Source organism: Chinchilla lanigera, unplaced genomic scaffold (assembly GCF_000276665.1).
Source record: "Chinchilla lanigera isolate Chin_1 unplaced genomic scaffold, ChiLan1.0 scaffold00001, whole genome shotgun sequence".
Lineage (NCBI taxonomy): Eukaryota > Metazoa > Chordata > Mammalia > Rodentia > Chinchillidae > Chinchilla > Chinchilla lanigera.
Window position 1 is genome coordinate 19,831,724 of NW_004955402.1, and position 20,825 is coordinate 19,852,548.

General features: G+C 37.2%; 1 protein-coding gene across 2 annotated transcripts in view; it reads right to left on the bottom strand.

Annotated features, from left to right (window-relative positions):
* Nucleotides 1–9,531: 9,531 nt before the first annotated feature.
* Nucleotides 9,532–20,825, bottom strand: part of Klhl14 (kelch-like family member 14) — a 91,520-nt gene continuing 80,226 nt past the window's right edge. For both annotated transcript variants that reach the window (XM_005372758.1, XM_005372757.1), the window contains exons 6-9: nt 16,820–17,010; nt 16,580–16,738; nt 13,682–13,839; nt 9,532–11,644 (exon numbers count right to left, since the gene is read on the bottom strand). In XM_005372758.1, coding sequence (XP_005372815.1) covers nt 11,504–11,644; nt 13,682–13,839; nt 16,580–16,738; nt 16,820–17,010 — 649 coding nt within the window. In that variant the 3' untranslated portion in view covers nt 9,532–11,503. The remainder of the gene's footprint in view (nt 11,645–13,681; nt 13,840–16,579; nt 16,739–16,819; nt 17,011–20,825) is intronic.

Here is a 20,825-nt window from a genome sequence, read left to right on the forward strand (position 1 = left end):
TGCCTTACTGAGGCTTATCAAATGTATTTGCTTTGCAGAGCTAGAGTGGATTAATCCTGAATAAGTAATTTGGAAAAGTTTTTATTCATTCCTATGGAAACCATCTATTTGGATTTTCATACATCAAGATCAGAGAGATTTGTCCCAGTCCAATTGCACTCTTAGTCACGGCAGTGTTGGCTTACATATGAAGGGCATAGCTTTGCTCCGATGGCCCTTCAGAAATCTATAGCTGGCGTGGAACACTGACACTAACAGAATGTGTCTTTTGAAGCCCTGTGAGTTGGTGTCTACAGATTAGTGGAATCTTCTTGACCAAACCAGACCTTTGGAATGTATTCACACTGTCTCTGCCGCTACCTATTCACTTTTCACATTACCCACTGGCACTGCCTCGGCTGGCATTTTAGAGGGTCAAATCTGAATCTGAGGGAATGTATACCAGGGATATATTTCTTGACTTTTTTTTTTTTTTTACCCACAAATAAGGCTTAGAAAAAAAAACTTTCTTTTTAGAGACAAACCCTTATTTTTTTTATTTTCAGAATATATCTTGTGTTTCCAGTATTATACTTTGCCCTCACCCCCTCCCCCCAATTTTAGAGCTCTTTAGGCTGTGTTGTCTTTCTTTTCCTCAAGATTTCTGGAAGGGTTGTATGTTTGTTGGAGGGTGATCTTGGGGTTCATACAGTGCAGACTTTCGTGACTGTGACACATGCTTAACAGAAGTCTAAGTCACGTTGGAAACTGAAGCCTGAATGAGTTTTTAGAAAATATAGCCCTCCATCTATTTTTCTTTCTTGTTTTTAACTTTCAATATAAATTGTTTTTGTACAAAATTATTTCTTAAAACATTGGCCACATACAACTGATTCATGATATGTAAAAAGGCATCTAATATATAAAAAGATTACATTATGTTCTTATCAGGTTCATGAAGTAGTTAATGTAGGAAGAAGTCATGTCCATTTTGACAAACTTTGTTTTTTCTGTCTTCACTTTATGCCTAGTGGCCTAACTATATCAGCTTTCTTTAGGTTCATCCTTGTATTTAAATTCTATCTCCTTTAAGGATCACATAAGTTGTTAAAAACCAGTCTGACAATGCTATTCTTTTCATCAGCATATTTAATCCATTTATCTTTAATAAAATTCCTGATACATTCTGGTGTTCAAGCCCTATCTTACCAATTGCTTCCTCTTTGGGGTGTTTTATATTCTCCTTTTCTGTCCTTTCTTGAATTAATTAAATAATTATATTACTTCATTTTTCTCCTAGTTTATTAATTGTACATTATTATTATTCTGATAGTGATTAACCTAGAGACCACAACACGCATCTGTGACTTATGAAATTTTCCTTTTGTCTATTTCCATATATTTTTAGAACTTAGAACATTTGCATCCTTACTACTACTCTCTTTTGTCTTTCACATGTTTCTTTTCACACATTAGTTGGTGATGAGTTTTCAATTTTACAAGAATTCACAATTATTTTTTATAGGGCCAATATGCATTTCTAGTTATGCTTGTATTTTTACTTCCTGTGCTCTTCCTTCCATTCTGTTTGTTCCATATTTCCATCTGTGATCACTTTCCTTTTGTCTGAAAATCTCCCTTTGGTATTTCTTTCAGTGCAGATCTACTACTAATGAACTGTTTTAATTTTGTCCACCTGAAACTGTCATCGGTTCATTTTCAATTAGGAAAGAATATTTTCACCAGATATAGAATTTTGAGATGGTTTCTATTTTCTTTCAGCACTTTGGCAATACTGTCCTGGCTTCCATCATTTCTCTTAAAGACTAAACTGAAAACCACATTGTTACACCATTGAAAATAATATGGTTTATTTTCCACTAGCTGTTTGTGAGAATCTTTTCTTTGGTTTTTAGGAATTTTACTGTAATTTTTATGCAGTGTATTTTAGGAATATACTTTGTGGTTTTCTGTGTTATTATCCTGATTTGAGATCCTTGAGTCTGTGTATCAATATCATCTCATAGCGCTGGAAAATTCTTGGCCAGTATCTCTTAGAATACTACTTTTCAATGATCTCCTTTCTTTTTTGCGCTATGTCACTTTGAGCATATCTCAGAAGTTTCTTTCATTTCAATGTATTATGTGTATTCTTTGCTTTCTCTGCGTTTTACTTTGTATATTTTCTGCAATTTTTTTCAGTTTACCAAACCTGTGCTCTGTTGTACTATCTTCTGTTAATGTCAGTCATTGAAATCTTAATGTAAAATATTGTATTTTTTGATTCTTTCAAAAATTAGATCCTAATTTTGTGGTACAATTCTTTATTTTGTGTACCTTTCCTATATTTTACTAACATGTTGATCATAGTTATTTATTTACTTTCCACCATAAAAATCTGAATCAGGAGTAGGTCTATTTCTATTGTCTGTATTATTTTGTTGATTACAGATTATATGATGCAACTGTCTCATTCTCAGCCAGATGTGATACTTTGTATATGAAAGAACTCTAGGCTCCATAGGATTTTATTTTCTATCAGAGAAATTTTCCTTGTCTTCTATTATTCAAGGAAAGGAGGTGATCATATCAACTGAATCAGGGCTTGAGATCTGTAGTTTCAAGCAACCTACTGACATCCCAGTAGTCCCTCTCCCTAGGGCAGATCCTTCCAGGGTTTGGCTGAAGATCTGGTCTTTGTCTTTTCTGCTCTGCTCTGCAGTTTACAGGAAATCTGCATCTTCCCTCAGAGATTTTCAGCTCTGCCCTTCATCCTCTCAACTCAAAGAGCATTGATGTGTACAACCGTCTTGAGGCAGTGAGCAGTTCTGTGTTGCAGCCACCCTTTTTACCTCTTAAGTCTAATTCTTAACCATTTGAAGTTGTTGGAGTTTTTTCTGCCCTCTGGAAAGTTTTGGTCTACGACTCCCTCTTCCTATAGAATTCCAGAACTCCAGAAGTCTCCTCAAAGATGACTGTGTCTAAGTCTCCTTGAGTTTTTATTTTTGTGATAAATTATTTTGCATGATGGCTAAAACTTTTGCTGGTTTCTCTTTCTTGTAGAGTGGTCCGCAGCTCAGCCGAAGCTAATCAGCTGGTGGGCCGAACTGGAAAATTGTCCTGAAAAAATTAGTCATTATCATTAGCTCACCTTGGAGCAATGTTCCTCTTTTTTTTTGGTCTTTTTGAGACAGGGTGTCACTATGCAGTTCAGACTGGCCTTGAGCTCACTTTGTAACCCAGGCTGGTCTCGAACTTGCAACGATCCTCCTGCTTCAGCCTCCCAAGTGCTGGGATTACAGGTGTGTGCCACCACGCCTGGCTGTTCCTCTTAATAATTTAAATAAATCTAGTCCTAATTGTTTTCATAACTCCCTAATACCTCAAAATATGTAAAACAAAACTGCTTATCTTCACACAGTGGACATCTTGGCCTGTGTTATAGCATTAATCTGGAGATGATTAGAGTGATTTATTTGATCTTGCACTTTGCCATATAAAAATGGCTTATTTTTTTTCTGTACCTTTAAGGACTAACTTTTAAGCATTAATGGAAAGAAAAAGTTCCATTGATTTTCTACCTACTCCTCAGAATCGATGCTATATACTTCCTGTACCATAGTCTTTCCTGATTCCCTTAGCTGGCTGTAAACCCATCCTTTCTGGGACCTTCATCTCTCTTTTATTTGTGTATTTTTATTGCATACATACCCTGCATTATGGCTACTTGTGTATATTTATATTCTTCACCAGGCGCATCAAAGAGCTTTGTCCCCAGTGGAAGGAATAAATGAATAAAAGGCTGACAGCATAACACTGAGGAGCCTGTACTTTCAGGGGATACCAGGAGAGGTATTACATGCACTTGGGGAGCAGTATTTTCTGAACAGGAAACCAGAACTACATCAGTACTCTCCCATTTGGCACAAAGACTTTTCATAATAGTAGGGTTAAAATTCTGGCTTTCAGGGCCAGGGATATAGCTCAGTGGCACAAGTGCCTGCCTGGCAAGCACAAGGTCCTGAGTTCGATTCCTGGTACCAAAAAAAAAAAAATTCTGCCTTTCAAAGCCAATAATTGGAGAAACATAGTGGATGTGACAAAGGTAGCTAGCTTGCAAATACTTACAGACCCTGTATTAAAGGCCGTTGTAGAGTTTGTTACAGTGGCAGTGGTCAGAATTGAGAAAATCCATGTACAACTCACACTTTCAAGACTTGGGGAACATAAGTCACAATGATGCTGCTCCTCCAGGAATCCTAATACCTCTAAAATTAGCCGTGATTCATTTATGTGCACCATTGTGCATAAGACATTGGGTAAAGGCCACATTGAAGACATCGCTCACCTTATACCAAGAGTCTTCCTTAAGACAGGCCATAAACCTAGGTCATCATCAAAATAAGAGAGTGTGTGATAGGAGCTATATGAAGACTATGGGCAGTAATCATTCTTAAAATTTTGAGATGAGGACTATCCTACGGGTGGTCTAGCTAATATCTTGCCATCAGACCTCATGTGGCTCATTTAGCTTCAGGAGATTTGACTTTAAAGTTCTTTCTTTTCTTTCTTTCATGTGAGCTGGATTAACATAACCCTTCATGTTAGAAAAGAAATTAATATATTTATTATGGCAAGTCATCTCAGATGGCTTTAATTGGTTGTAAGAAAAACTTGTAAGGCAAGTAAAGACTTTCCTGACAATCTGTGTGAATACCATGTGGCCTGAAGTAGTGTCTTGGTGGTCTAAGTCCATTTACAAGGAAAGTACAACTTATTACAATTATTGTGGAACAGCCTCGAGGTAGAGGAGTTGCAGTGTTTCCCATCAGAAATGTTAAGGAAGGAAAAGGGCCAGAGATGAACTGAATAAGCAATCCCCGGAGAGACAGAATTCTTATATATTTTGAAGTGTTATGGTGAAAAAATATGAGTAGTTGGGTAGAACAGAAACTGTGCAGTGAAATTGGTGGGAGGGAGTCTTAAAGAACATGTAAGGACGCTGTTGGGGGAATATGTGTGAATTATGCGAACATAATTCAACCTTTCCCAGTGTTTGAATGTTCTCTCAGCATACTGTGTAATTATTAAAAAGTACCATCAAGATATAATCACAGGAAAGCATGCTTGTAAAATAATAAAGATTTAAGATTACATTCATTTGTATAGAATACAAACACTACAAATGGAAAAGACTGAGAAGAGCTCACACCAAAAGATAAAAGTTGTGCTGGCTGATAGACTAAAGGTGATTTTCCTTTATGCCTTTTCCAGATTTTCCATAATTATATTTTATTGATAACTTTTAAAAATAGTACTTGTATTCAACAAATATTTCATAGCTTTATGGTGCACTCATAGGTATATTACATATTACCCTTAACCTCAAGGAACCCTAAATGCACAAAGAGGTCAACACATAAAGTCTCCTGAATAGTATGGTTTTGATAAAGTAAGAGGGGCAAAGGAAGTTGGATGGAAAATACTCCTGTAAGTCTGGTGTGATCATGAAGAGATAACAAAGGCAGTAGAGTTTGAACTGGACATGGAAGGATAGGACTGTAATAGTTTCGAGCATGAGATGGCATTCTCTGGGGAGGAAATGCACAAGCAAAATGGAGAAGATGGAGATACACAGCTGTGTTTGTGGAACATTGCCTAATGACAAAGAAATAAAGTAAAGCATGGCTTGAAAATGAGGTTGCGGCTGGGTTTCATGGTAACTTGTGTGCTAGGCTAAAAGTTGGACTAGCATCTGATATGTGTATTTTTTACAAGGTATAACTTGTTTTCATATACTTTACATCTGGCCTTCATAATAATGTTTTAAAGAAGAGATGATTGTTGCAGATACAAATGACAAAACTGAAGTTGGAGAAACTAAATGATCCTCCAAGATCACAGAGCGAGTTGTCTACCTGTCCCTATAATCTTCCTAGTTGTTCATTGATGTCAACAAAATAGCATTTGCTAGAATACATCATAATTGTTCACTTTTTCCTCCAGTACATTTTACTTATGTTTAGAAAAAATAGCCACCAGGAAATATTACATGATTTAAAATGATTGATTTAAGAAATTTCTTTGTAAGGAGCTGGGGATATAGCTCAGTGGCATAAGCGCTTGTCTGGCAAGCCTGAGGTCATGAGTTTGATTCCTAGTACAAAAACAAAGAAATTTCTTTGTAGACAGATGAGTATGGTGATCTGAGAATGACCTTAGATTAAAGGCTTTGTATGAAACCTAGCTTTGCTATGTATAAGCTTCTTAACCTTATGAAAGAGTTTCCACTCTTAGCTGGGTATGGTGGTACACACCTCTAACCCTAGCACTCTGGGAGACTCAGGCAAGATGACAAATTCAGGCACAGCCTGGACAGTTTAGTAACTTATCAAGACTCCATCTTGAAAATTAATCAATAAAAAGGGCTAGGATTTAGCTCGGTTCAAAGGTCTTGAATTAAATCCTCAGTACCATCGGTGGGCATTTTATACTCTTCCTGAGCGTAAATGTCCTTCCTTCAATATACTGGTTCATGAAACAAGAAAGCTCTTGCCAGATGCAGCATCTTGATATTGAACTTCTCAGCATCCAGACCTATGAACTGGTAATTTTGCTTAGTATAAATTACCAAGTCTAACTAATTCTGTGGTAGCAGCACAGATGGACTAAGATCATCTCTACAATAAACTCCAACCAATACATGGTAAATATTCGTTACTCTGCTGACAGCTACACAAACCAAACATACTATGGGGCTGGACATTTTCTTCTTACACTGATCATTCTGTTGCTTCTCATTGCCATTTTATCTTCCACCAAGATGTCAATATCCTGTAGGTCAGGAGCTTCTAGGAAGTCAAGCTTGATCAAGGATGATCAGTCCCATCTATGGAACTCAGCCTAACAATATACTTGTCAGTGTGTATTAGTCAGCATGGGTGTGCTTTACTCAGCTCATTTTAATTTTTAACTATGGGTGTCCTATTTTTACATTGCTTGATTTGTGATTGGTAACTCTAAAATGGTGTGAAAGCAAGTAGAAACTATACTTCAGAATTTGCTTTTTGATCTTTCCCCAGATTAGTGATCTAGAGTGATATTTTCTTGTAATGTTAAACAGCAGAAGCCAGCTGTAGGTTCTTGTCAGCCACACAATCATGAGGCAAACAACTGATGCTCTATAGTGTACTGGGTTGCTCAGCTAGGATGTTTGGTGGGTTAGGTGTATTAATTCTCAACTTACAGCTGGTTTGTTGATGTATTAATTTTCAACTTATGGTGGGTTTTCAGAAGCCCATCATAGGTCAAAAATATCTGAATATTTGACTGAAAGAACTGTATTTAAGCAGAAATCTGACATAATAATACCTGTAGTGGACAGATAACTGGTGGTCAACTTATAACCCCCAGATAAACTGAGTAAGCACGGTGCTGGGTGTGGGAGGCCCACCTGGGGATTATTGCCAGCAGCATAAGAGGCAGGCCTGGAGAAGAAGAAAGGCTTTTGGGAACTAAAGAGGCTATTGGGAGTGGAGAAAGGCTGTTGGAGCTGGTGGAAGCTGTAAGGAACTGTTGGTTGTTTTGGAGGAGCTCATCATGCTGACTTTCCTGATGAACCTTGCTGGCACTGAGACCTCGGCCCTGGGGACCTTGTTGGCCCTGAGAATAGCTTAGGTTCACTTTGGGGGAACTCTGGTCCTCACTTTGAGCATCACTCCCGGGCTCCAGAGGGGAAGATGGTGCACAGCCTAGTCTCCTGGAGAAGCTTGCTGCGTTGGCTTCCCTGATGTTCGGAACTTGGCCATCTTGATCATCAGAGGAGCTCGGGACCCCACTGTGTTGAAGATGGCTGTGGAACCTTTTGGAGGAGCTCTGGTTCTTCTGAGAGTTGCTTCCTGGCTCCAGTGCAGATCCCTCAGCCTGCTAGCACAGAGCTTTCATCCTGCTGGCATAGACTTTCTAGATTCTACCACTGACCTTTGGGCCTTCCCAGCACAGATTTCTGAAACAGGACTGCATGAGGTATTGTTATGGGCTCTAGGCCTGCAGGTGGACTCCTGGGAGGCATTGTTATGAGCTCTAGACCTTCAGCTGGACTCATGAAGGATATTTCTGTGGGGTCTAGGCCCTTGGCTAGTTTCCTTGGCCTTAGTGTATGGACACATTTCCTGCACTCTTTTTGTATATCATTCTTTGTGTGCTTATTATAAATAATCATATAAAATATGTGTCCTGTGTTATATTGTGTTCCTTTGCAAAAATATCCCCCAAACCAACACAATACCCTTTGGGATTTATACAATAAATACTTGATACTGCCCATGTTAACAATGATGACAACTTATAAAGTGCTATACTTGTCATACAGTGGGGAAAATGTAAAGTTAGCTGGAGACAGAAGTAAGATAGGCCCTCATTTTAAGGCCATAGGCACAACTTATTTAATTAAATAATCTGGTGCCTATTCGTGTTCACCTGGAATTAAGCTATATACTGAGAAAGAATTCGCTTTTGTATTTTGCTTCCTCCGTACATTTCCTCTTTTGAGCTCAAATTCTTCTAAGCATTCACTAACTAAAGATGTAAAATATATAGTCTAGCTGTGGGCTTAATGTAGGGAATTCCTCAAGATTTGATAAATTCCTTAACAACTTATGGTGTCTGGTTAGTACCAAAGTTTTGGGGATTTCAGTGTATTTAAAGAAGCTTCACAGCAACTAGCCACTGGCTCAGAAGATGGAAGTCAAGGCCACCTTGGGGAAGGGTCTGTCTCTGGTGTGCATGGAGAGCAGATCCAGAGGAAGAAGGAAGAACCCCAGTTACTCTTGCTTTCATGGGTACTATGGGTATTAGGAAGCCCTTGAGTTCTGCTTAATCATCAACACTGAGACATCAAAGTAGATTCCGGGAAGCATCAGAGTGGATTTTTCCCAGCTTCCTGGTTGCAGATACTCACTCTTGACCTTGCCTAGCTCTCTGCATGGAGAGCTGCCCAACTGCTCCCTTCCACACCTTGTCTTGACTCCCCCTCTGTCTTCCAAAGTCCTCCCACTGCTCTGCAAACTTCTGTCAGGCAGATGTTGCAAAAGAGAATGAAATGAAATGAAATAATTAAATTAAACACTATGTACTTAGACAATTGATTTAAATGTGTGATTCACTTATTCTTTGAAAGTGTGCAAGTATTTTTAATACATATCTACATATACCATGATTGTAGCTATGATGTTTATAATAGTGTCTAAATATTTAGCTGTTGGATCCTGGAGAAATTGTGTCTTACTGCAATATTCATGTAGTGCAAAAATCAGATTCAACTCATGTGATTTCTAACTCACAACAATTTTCCCTAGTATTTCACAATTTTTAGCATTACCCAAACTGTATACATTTATATACTGAGGAAGCAAAATAATCTTGTAAAGCATATCTTACAAGAAGAAAATACTCAGGCATTTACGTTTTGTAAACTTCAAACATTTTGATGTGGAAAGCATTATATACTTTATAAGTAGGACAGTGAGACAGTTGAATTAGTACATAAAGTTTTTATTTAAAGTTTTCCCCTTCCAAGCAAGCTTCATTTATACATTCTAATACTATACAAAATTTACATTTTCTGTGACTTATTCACTTTTTACTTTCTAGTAGTTTGTGTCTTTCTGAAATACAGAAAGTTTTACTTATAGTTCTCATAAATGCTTTTATTTATTTTGGCTAGAAAGAAAAAAAGAAAATGAAGAACAAGTCTAACAAAAGCAAATATTCTTGTATAAACTGTGACTTCTAGAGGAAATGGTGACTGTTGACAATAAAAGGTTTTGAAACAGACCTCATTCTCTTCATGATGTCAGCTGAGATTTTCCTACAAAGTACAGTAGGTTTTATTTCTTTCTATACACTCATATGTTTTCAAGGAAAAAGCAATGAAAGTTGATTGCACTGGATATATATATATATGTATTTATATATATATATTTTACAACGGATCCTTTGGATCTGAACATACAAATAAATACAAAAACAACGAAGATTGCACTTTACTGTAGAAACAGCATTGGGTTCCAGTGTACCCATCCATCTTGACGTGCTCCCCAATGAAATCTTATGACCAAGGCATCTTTAATCTGTCACTTTTCCATATTTTTGTTTGGCATGTCACATTTGTTGAAGCATCCGTCATTTCTGGGTGATTAAAAAAATATTACAGGCTTTTATTTACTTCTAACAGTTACTAGTCGAGCTCTGAAGAGCTTGCAAGTCAAATGCATGTTCCTGCCAGTTTAGCTCTTCTGATTGGCCACACTGAGACTACGTCATGCTCTCCTGACCTTCTGTCCCTAAATTCCTCATGCTCCTAAACACAAGTAGCCATTGCTCACTTAACTGAGTTCAGGCATCTGTGGTAATGACAAACAAAATATGATGAATTGGGAGAAGAATGAGGTTAAGTCAAGCTTCTGGAGCCAGCCATAGGCGAGGAAGAGGAGAAGTATTTTGTCAGGTGCTGTGATGCTGTAAGTTGTGTGTTTTAGGTTAGAGAGAGGCAATTGAGATTTTACTTAAAAGAAATGATTCTTTCTTTTCATCCCTGAATTTCTGGAAGCAATCTCTAAGTTTTCATTGTGGATCAGGTTTGGATCAGATGTTTTTTCCAACAGAATCTCCAGAATTTCACAGGACTAAATTTGTCAGTTCTGTCTTTTGAAGCAAATAGCATGTGTGTTTACTACTTAAATACTGCAAAAAGGAAAAAAAGAAACCATAAGCCTCTGTGAACTGATTGTGACATAGTATGTTTTTGTTTTGCTTTTTAAGTAGCAGTGAAGACATAGAAATTAACACTCTGGCTAGCCTAGAACCAAGAGGGCACAAAGCAATTGCTACAAGCGAGAGTCAACAACTTGCTCTTCTTTGCTCTTGTGAGGTGTTGTAAGGGAAGAGGATATGTGAAATAGAACTGTGGACAAACAAAAATGCCTGTCTTTCATCTTATATAATTTTCTGTAACTGTATTGCCTATGGAGTCTGTGAAGTAGCCAAAGGTTAGGAATACAGAATCAAGTGGCAATATCTGTAATGCAGCGTTAAGTATTTTGGTGGGTCAGATTTTGAATTATCCATGTACACAATATCCCCAAAACTTCAACATGGACCACATGCAGGTAGACTACAATGCACAATACTGATCTTAGGTCTCTGTGGGGCCAGTATCCTGTACGTTTTCTTTCTCCTTTCAAAAGTTAAGATCCTCATGGGAAGTTTTTGTATAGCAGGACAAGTTAAAACCAGTCTGAAATGGAAGAGTTTGTCACCATAGGAAGTTGGATGGGATCTGGTGGCAGACGCAGTATCTGCTCCAGAACAAGTCTTTTTCTCTTGTGGTTACTTGCAAATCATCAGAAACCAAAGGTGGGTTCTGGCAATTATACCATTCGAGTACACAGTTCCTATGGGAGAGCGACATCACCTGCCACTGCTTCCCAGGACATGACGCTGTCCATCCCAGGACACACTGGTATCATTTGTTGTAGGGCACACAGGCGGGCAGGATGACTGTTGCACAAGCTGGGCCTGCCAGAGGCTCTGCTACGTCCCCTTCGAGTTCCGTCCAGGTTCCCTTTTCGGGGCAATAGCATATTGTAGACGATTTATAGGCCCCCTGTAATGACAGAGCAGGGGGAGCTTAGAGAAGGATTTTCTGAGAAGAGCAACAATAACGTTATTTGTCACATTTACACTGGAAATAAAAGATCTCTGCTCTTGTTAGAAAATTCCAAAGTAAAACGGTCAACTTAAAACTGTTTCATTCTAAGCAAAATTTAAAATAGATATTTCAAAATCTTTTCTTGATGACTAATAATAGCATTCAAGTGAATACCTAAAGCATCATAGATAATCAACAAATCTTTTACAATAATTGACCAAAATTGAAGTTGGCCACCTGGTTTATATTAAATAAATAAAAAGATGAATTTACCTTAATATTCAAATTGTTAAGATGGGCTTTAGTTTATTATCTTATTTCTTCAACTTTAATTTGTTACTGTGGAGAATCAGAGCTGGCATTGAAAATCAGTTTAAAGCAAACTGGAAATGAACAAGCTTGCCAACTTCTTTGCACATTGATTTGTTTAGTTCCATAAGGTACATGAGAAATAAAAATGTCTTTAACTTTGTCTCTTTTGTCAAATTTAGGGGCTACTGCATGTAAAAATTTCCCTCCTCAAACCAAAGCAGCTTTGTTTATATTCTAGGCAACAAACAAAAACCCAACTGCCTGATAAATATATTTTCTTGTTGCTCCCAAACACATATACTCTTGTAGCTAGCAATTTCTACCAGCAAACAAGCCCATGTACAAATACCTAGTTACGTCAGTACATGTTTACCTTCAAGTAACAAATACTTTTATAAAGCTCCCTAAAACTCAATTTCCTGATTATGTTTGCCACAGAAGAACTAAAACTAATATTATTAAAATCCCAAAGTGATCTTATAAAATGGACACAGATAAATGGAAAATATGACAATGGTGATCATTTAAAAAGTGAATATGTAGACCAAGGTGTGTTTTTCATTTGAAATACAGAGCCTCCTTTCCAGGTGTTCTTGCAAAGAAGGAGAAGAGGAGGAAGAGGACCAAAAACAGGGAAAAAGGAAAAAGAAGAAGAGGCAGAGGAAGAGGAAAATACAAGTTTGAATTTAATCCCAGGGTCTAACTTTGGGTCTACAGGAAATAATGAGGTGAAAACTATTTTAAATGACACCACAAGAAAATCATCAGCCAATTTCAGAATGTAGGGTGTTTTGTCTGATAACTGACCCTTTTTGGGGAACAAGTCAATGGAATGGAACAAAAAGGGGGGCAGAGGTAATGTTCCAGATTGCAAAGAGACCTGTGCTAACTAATTATGAGTGAATTGTTAGAATCTGATTTGAACAGGCTAAAGGTACATCCTTGGCTTTTCTAAGTCAATGAGGGTTATTTGAATAGGGACTATAAACAAGGGAATTATTGTTACTTTTGTTAGGCGTGATAAATGATAGTGTATTTACAATTTAGATGTTTTAAAAGAAAAAATACCGGGGCACTTAGAGTGTAATAATAATAATATAATGCTGGGATTTGCTTCAAATTTTTCAGCCAAAATATTTAAGAAGGGGGTTGATGAAATAAGCATGGAAAACACTGAAGGGTATTGTTGCTAGATGATGAATTAATAAGGGCACACAGTAAGCCAATTTTTGCATATGTTTGGAAACTTTCATGAAAAAGAGGGAAAATAGTGAAGTAGAAATTATATTTTCTAAGTAAAATTCATGGGTATTGAAGAATTAATTTCCATTTTTCATGCCTGATTGGTCAGAAACTTTTCAGACTCTCCTATTCAGTCTCTGCAAAGCATTTGTAAAACCACTTCAGCTTGACTTTTAGTTGGCAAATCAGACTCACAAAAATATGAGGGTAGGACAAACCTGAGGCCAAACCCATGTTGTGATGCAGTTGATCAGACAGCATGCCCGTTCTCCAGCATTCCTGTTAATTCTGCTTTCCCACTCATAGTAACTTATAGCTTGCACCTAAGCATGTTATTCTTAAGAGGCACATGTGTGGGTGAGAATGCGTGTGGCAGGAGTCAAGCAGAACAACTGAGCACAAGCAGAGAGGAGGAGAATGTGATAGATACGGACATACCATACTCCAGCTGTAGCCTCCCACGAGGTAAATGCTGTCATCAAGCACTGCACAACCAGGACCACTTCGACCCTCCAAAATGGGAGTTTGCAGGATATTCCACTGGTCACCTTTAGGGTCATAGCACTCCACAAGCATTACATCGAGGTGGGAGAAACCTAAGTAATGTTGGAAAGTGGAACCACAAAAGAATAAACTGCATTTAAGGTTAGGGCTTTTTTCTAAAGGTCCAAGAAGTCAACCAAGAAGTAGTCAACCATGTCTTTGAGGACACAAGTGCATAAATTCACTGGGAAATTGGGAGCCATACCAGAAAGACCTAACAATATACCAACAAATTTTCTGTTTTGGATTAATTCAAAGCAAGTGAGCCTCAGTAAATGTCATTAGTAAAGGTTGATTGTAAGGGGGGGTAGATCAAATTAAAATGCTTTATTAAAATGCTACATTTTGTTTTTTTTTTTTCGCTGTTGTTGTTGTTTTTGTTTTTCTTCCGGTACCAGGAATTGGACTCATGACCTCCCGCTTGCAAGGCAGGCGCTGTGCCACTGAGCTAAATCCCCAGCCCCTAAAATGCTACTTTGAAAGGTTTAAAATAAGAATAATTAAGCAAGCATTTTTATGAAGTACTTACAGTAAGCTAGTTTAGTTTTCTAAGTGCTTTGTCTAAATGAAGTGATTCCCCTTCATTATTCTATGAGACAGCTACCATCATTATATTCACTTTATAGATAAGGGAACTGAAAGACAGACAAAGTCAGTGCCTTTATCCTTTCACTAATGGGTAAACAGTAGGCTAAGATTTGAACCCAGGTAAACAGACCTCAGATCTCTGACTTAGAGGTCACAATATTGCTTTTCTTCAATGACTATTTAACTCACTTGAAATATTTTGAGTAATTAACAATACACTGTTCAATGTCTTTTAACATTTTTATAGTCTGTATTTGTGTGTAACTCTAATGATGTAAATAGTTTCCAATTTGCCAAGCTCAAGGTTTGAAGTAGGGCCTGAGGGGCTTCTCTTTCCACTTCTGATACAGAGATGAGGGCAGTAACTGGGTCAACAAGAACAACGTGTGTAGGTTGCCAGACTTCGCTGGAGTCCTACCTTTAATACAGGAGGTGGAAAAGACCCTCGTGGGAGCTTTGTGGTCACGGAGCAGACCAAATTTTTTTTCCTTCTGGTTAAGTGTATGTTATGGATATTTACTAACTGACAGTCACAATGCATACATCAAACTAACTAATGTATTGTTTTTTTTTTTTTTTTTTTCCCGGTACTGGGAACCGAACTCACGACCTTGCGCTTGCCAGGCAGGTGCTTTGCTGCTGAGCTAAATCTCCAGCCCTAACTAACATATTGGACTGTACCAAATATTTGAGAGGACCAGTCCTTTAATAAAAAGGAATAATTTTCATTTCTGATAGATTATTTCAGTTAGTGTTTCTTACATAAAATGAATCACAAAGACAGATGTTGGTACAATAGAGCAATGTACCCACTGTACTATTTGAAGCGTAATACATTTAGAATGTGGCCTTGGGGAGAGTCCAGTTTCTGAAGTTCTAGAGGCATTGTTTGAGGATATGTGCATCTTCTCTGTGGCAATACTATGTATTATCAGATACATTGACTGTAATCCTCACAAAAACCATCAAGGAAAGGTTAATTATCCCTACAACTAGTAAATGCATCAACAGGGTACAAATCTAGGCTTAGATGGAAAGTCTTTCCTTACCCTTGCCTGCTATGATGTCCACTGAGCTAAACTACTATTGATGTGTGTGTGTGCTACTTCTCATTTAGGGTTGTCTACACATATCCTCGAATATCAAAAGTTTGTAAATCATTTTGGCAACATCTTGTATGAAAGGAGTTAGAAGAAATTACAGATGTAGAAAGCTATAAAGTTGATATAAAGCATGTTGAGATAAGGTGAAATGGAGTATGGGGTGAAACCAAGGAGCACTGGTGAAGGTTAAATAGGAATTCGGAAAAATAGAAAAAAATTTTCTATGTCTGATCTGTTTTTTAAGATTCATATATTGTTGTAAAATAAATGCACAGATGCGTCTCATCTGTTATAAGGGGACAGCATGTTTTCCATTTAGTTCACATTCAAGGATCAGAGGGGAGAAGATTTTCAAAATTTAACCAGACCAGTTTGTTCACTCTCAGATGAGGAAACTGAGAGTATGTCAGTAATGTTTTCAGTACCACAGACCTCTCTGCGTTCCTGTCAGATTCAGTGGTATATCTTATACATTAAAGTTATGAGCGTGCAAGAAGCCACAAAGACTTGAAGTGGTGTACAGATCTAGGGAAGAGAAGGAGCCAGAATGTGGCTCTGAAGTACTTAGCTTTAAATTTTTATTTAAAAAAAGCAATTCAATTTGAGAATTGTAAATGGTTTGATATTCAATATGAAAAACATAATTCTAAATTTAGATACAAGAGTCCACCACATGTCTTCTTTAAGAAAAAAAAAATCACATATTAGCTTGGGCAGCTGTGGCTAAAGTTCTTTGTGATTACTGCAAAAAACAATTTTCTGGGAAAAATTCATTACTGTAACTTTAGAGATAAGAAATAATTCATTTCACTGGATTCACTGTTACAACAAATAGTTTGTGCTTTTCAGTTATTAATGCTCCCTTTGAAAAAATTTTCTGTAGACATCATTATTCATTTCTTTAATGTGTATGGTAACTCAGAAATAATCCTATCTGCAGAAAAGTCAGAATAAATGCTTGCTCAAGGGTACTGCTAATTTCCACAGAGTAGATTTTATTTGGTCAACATGTTTTTTACTTGGTTAACTGATTATCTAACGAGAAACCCCCTTAGCAAGAAACATGAGATGCAAAAGCTATTGTGATTTAAAAAAAAAAGACCTTTCAAATGATTTCCTCCAATTGCATACAAGCGATCATTCATTACAGCCAAAGTGTGGATTGCGCGTTTTGTGTTCATATCTTGTTTTCGAGCCCAGACGTCCATTACGGGGTCATAGCAATATAGCCATGGGACATATTCTCCGTTGTGTACACCCCCTGTGAATTAAGCATATATGTACAAGTCAGGCAATTGCCTTAGAAATAAACCATGGAGCAGAAAGTAGAGCAATAACTTGCCTGAAATGTATATCTTCCCATTGTGCACTGCTCCTGCATGAGCTGCCAGAGGCTGTGGCAAAGAGGACACATAGCGCCATTCGTTTGTGTCCAGGTTATAGCACTCCACACTGGACAAGTAGCCGGTTTCATTCCTCCCACCGATAACATATAAATGCTTGTCCAACCGACATGCATAGAAACTGGCTCTTCTATAATGGAAACAACAACACACAGTGACTCACAGAAGGAGCAGTGAAAGGTTACCTTTGAAGTAGGATAAGGACCCTTAGTCCTTTAGGGAAAGGAGGTACATACAGCCTGCTTCACAGAGGGCTGCACACCTTTAAACATCACACATCTACCTTTGAAACCTAAGGCTGGATGCAGTAATCATAAGCATTGCCCATCTGATTAACATTTTTGATGTTAAAGCAACAGTAAAGGAGAAAATCACCAATCCTTTGTTTCAGCTCTTTTTATTTTGCTTTTTATACACTGAAAGTGTTCATTAATGTTTGGGATATTTGGTACCTTTTAAGGATATCACAGCTCTGTAAGACAAAGTGAAAAATGAGGTAGATAATGTAACAATAATAAATTATCTTGACATTCACTTTCTGTATGGTCCTTCAAGGGTCATTGTTCCCAATTTATAAGAGAACTACATCATCAAAATTTTTCTTCAATTATCATTTTTTCTTTTTTTTTCTTCTTAGTATTACTGCAAATAGAATAACTTTTGTGAACTTCATATAATGTTCAAATTTCGCTCTTCTATAACCAATTACAGGAATTTCATCTAAGTAGCTTTGGTATTGATTTTCATAAGGTTATTGGATATTTTTACAGTTTCTTCTCACAAGAGGCTATTGACTATATTTTCCTACTATACCATCCAAGGAGAACAGTGAAGGGCAAGTGGGAAGGATGGGAGACAGAGGCACAAATTCCGAGGTTGGCTATAATTTAGGAGTGAGATAGTGGGGACCTGAATTAGCGGGGACCTGAATTAGAACTTTAGTGGAAGAAATGGAAGGGGGTGATGCAGAATATATGTTACAGGAAGAAGATGAAAGACTGATAGCTCAAAATGTGGGGGAGGTGAGAAAGAATATAGGTTCAAGGAGTAGTAAAAAATTTGGAGTTAGGATGATTACACTAAAACTTCAGGAAATCCTTGACCCTTTGTTTTTTTTTGTTGTTGTTTCGTTTTCACTGATTCTATCAGAATAATACAATTCACAAGGATGACACGTGGTCCTGTATTGAGTAAGTGCAATTGTTAAGTGCCAAGGCCCCTGGAGAACATAATTTATGTCGGATGAATTAATGATCACCATAAAACTGATGTCAAGACTCTTGTGTAACGTTAATTACAAGATGAGGAGTGCTAGGGGTTTGTATCAGGTAAATCTATATTCTTTGGAGATTTTCTAGATTGTGTTTACAGAGTGCAAAAATCATATGGGAGTCAGTATAAAGAGTCTTGACTAATAATTGATTTTTGAGTGAGTTGGCCTGGCTCTGTGATTGACTAGTGTGTGACCTATGACCTGTTACTTAACCTCTCTGTCTCAGATTGCTCACCATTGACATGGGGGTAGTAGTGACACCTCCTTCACGAGATGTTTGTGAATATGTCTAACTGCTTGTCATCGTGTCCAATATCTTTGTCATTCTCAGAAGCTATCACTTAATATTACCTGGATAGAAAGTTTTAAATATTAAATACCAAAATATTTGCATGTGAACTTCTCCTAACAATATTTAAGTGATCACTAAATTCCTTCATGAAACTTTAGATGACTTATTGCCACAGAAGTATAGTATTTATCATAGATGCAATGTATTCAGTTTTATTTTTAATTGGATAGTCTTAGAATTGTCCTGATAACCATCATTGATAATTTAAGAGTAATATTTCAGCTATTTATTGTATGTAAAGTTTTTTGATGTATTTCAAAGAGGACATGTTTTTGAAAGAAGGAAGGAAAATGAAGAGCGAGCAAGTCAGATTTCATAAAGTAAGGATTGTTAACGTGGGTTTAGGTCTTCTGTGGGGTCCATGAAACTAAAATTGTAATATAATATATGTTTTCAAGCACATACAGATTTTGGGAGAGAGATGTTTTCTGGCCTTTCATCAGATCATCAAGGGGATATCTGATCTAAAAATCTGGATTTTCTGGAATAGGATAGTGAAAACTCATCTAAATATAAAATTAAGTTTAAAAATAGTTGCAAAATTAAATACATACGGAGGGACTACTCATTTCTTCTATTTATCTATTTTTCACTGGTTCTTTCACTAAATATGATACATCAAAATCAACTTACTATTGCTTTTGCCTTCTCAAGTTAAAATATTTTACAGAAAACAATAATGTATTTCTACAAAATCTGTGCTAAAGTAACATATTTCTTTGCAAGACTGACTCAGGGTAGGTCAATATACTTCTTTCATATGGTTCTTATGACAGGTCTCAGGGCTGTTGAAATAATAAATTTACTCATTTCTCTAAGGGACCATCTCTAAATAATTCGGATTATGTGGGTCGGAAGGTATTAATAATGGTGAGATGAATTCGATGCAGTACTACTCTAGCAAATGCCCATTAGTATATTTCCTATTGAATTGCGTTTAGATTGTGAAGAACAACAGGAAGAACCCCTTTGGTAGTGTGAGTTCGTTTTCTCTAGGTGACGTTCACATTCTCTTACTTTTTCTGATCAGGTCCCTTCCTCACTGACACTGAGTCAGCCTGTCAGAACATGCTTGTGTTTAACCAGGACATGAGTGTGATGATCCACGTGCACTCCTAGCTTTATCCACACAGTGTCACTGTTAGGATCTTTATGGGAAGGAAGCAGTAGGTTTCCCTTCCTTACTGGAAGTGCATTTTGATGTAGAAATTCCTGAAGACTTATTCTCTTGCAGGCCCAAAGACAGAGTTCCTGAAGTGCAGTAGAGAACCAACGGATTGCTAATGGTCTGTCAGCAGGTGTGAACATTTATCTGTTTGTTCGCGATTAAAATTTTACCATACCAGATCTCTCATGGAGATGCTCCTTCTCCTCCTCCCCACATGAAGTGTATACTAAGTGTATACTAAGTGTATTACACCAGACGGATTTTATATTGTTCATTTTACCTTCATTATCCTCTCCCCCACTGCCAGAAACAATATTCAATGTTTCTACACTGACAGTCTAACAAATAGGTTCTACTAATATTCATCAAACCTTGTTTATCTTGGGATCTTTATAAGTCCTTGCTGGCCTGTGGGATGATCAGGTTACATCCTATAGCATAAGATTGAATTATCATAACTTTACCTCAGCTTGGATTATTGACTTCCCTTCTCAGGTTAAAAACAACAACAGGTTTTTCAAACAGAATGTTATCTCCCATGGTTTCTTGTAAGACTGTTAGAGACAAGATCTTTAATTTGGAAACATTTTTGTTGTATTAGCTTTTAGTCTTTCACTTATACTATGAAACAGGCTCCGTTGTTGTTCTACAAATTACCTTTTCTTTTTTCCACCATTTAAACTAGCTAAGGAGTAAGATCTACATAAGAATAATACTTAAAATGTCTGTTTTATTGAAAAAAATTGAAGTTACCAAAGCATTTATATTGACCCAAGCTTTCAATTTTATTCTCCTTCCTACTGCAGAATCAAATCCTGAATCTAAGACCAAAAGAATTCATCAGCATTGCATTTAAATGCATATTTCCATCCAATCATTTGTCAGTACATTCCCAGCTAGCAGGCAGTCAGTAAATTAAGGAATTGACCCATGATTGAATAAGCCCACAGGGCATGTGTCCACTTCCCTGCCGGACTAGAAGGATGCTCAGCAGGTTATTATACTCCTCCGGGAGCTGTGAGTAATTAAGGTATCTCAGGAATCTGTCCAACCAGCTCTGTAAGAGTGAGTTATGCTGGATGCGGGTTACAATGTGTTTTTATTATTCTCCATCAGTTTGGTAACTTCTCAGTATAATTTCAGCAGTTTGGC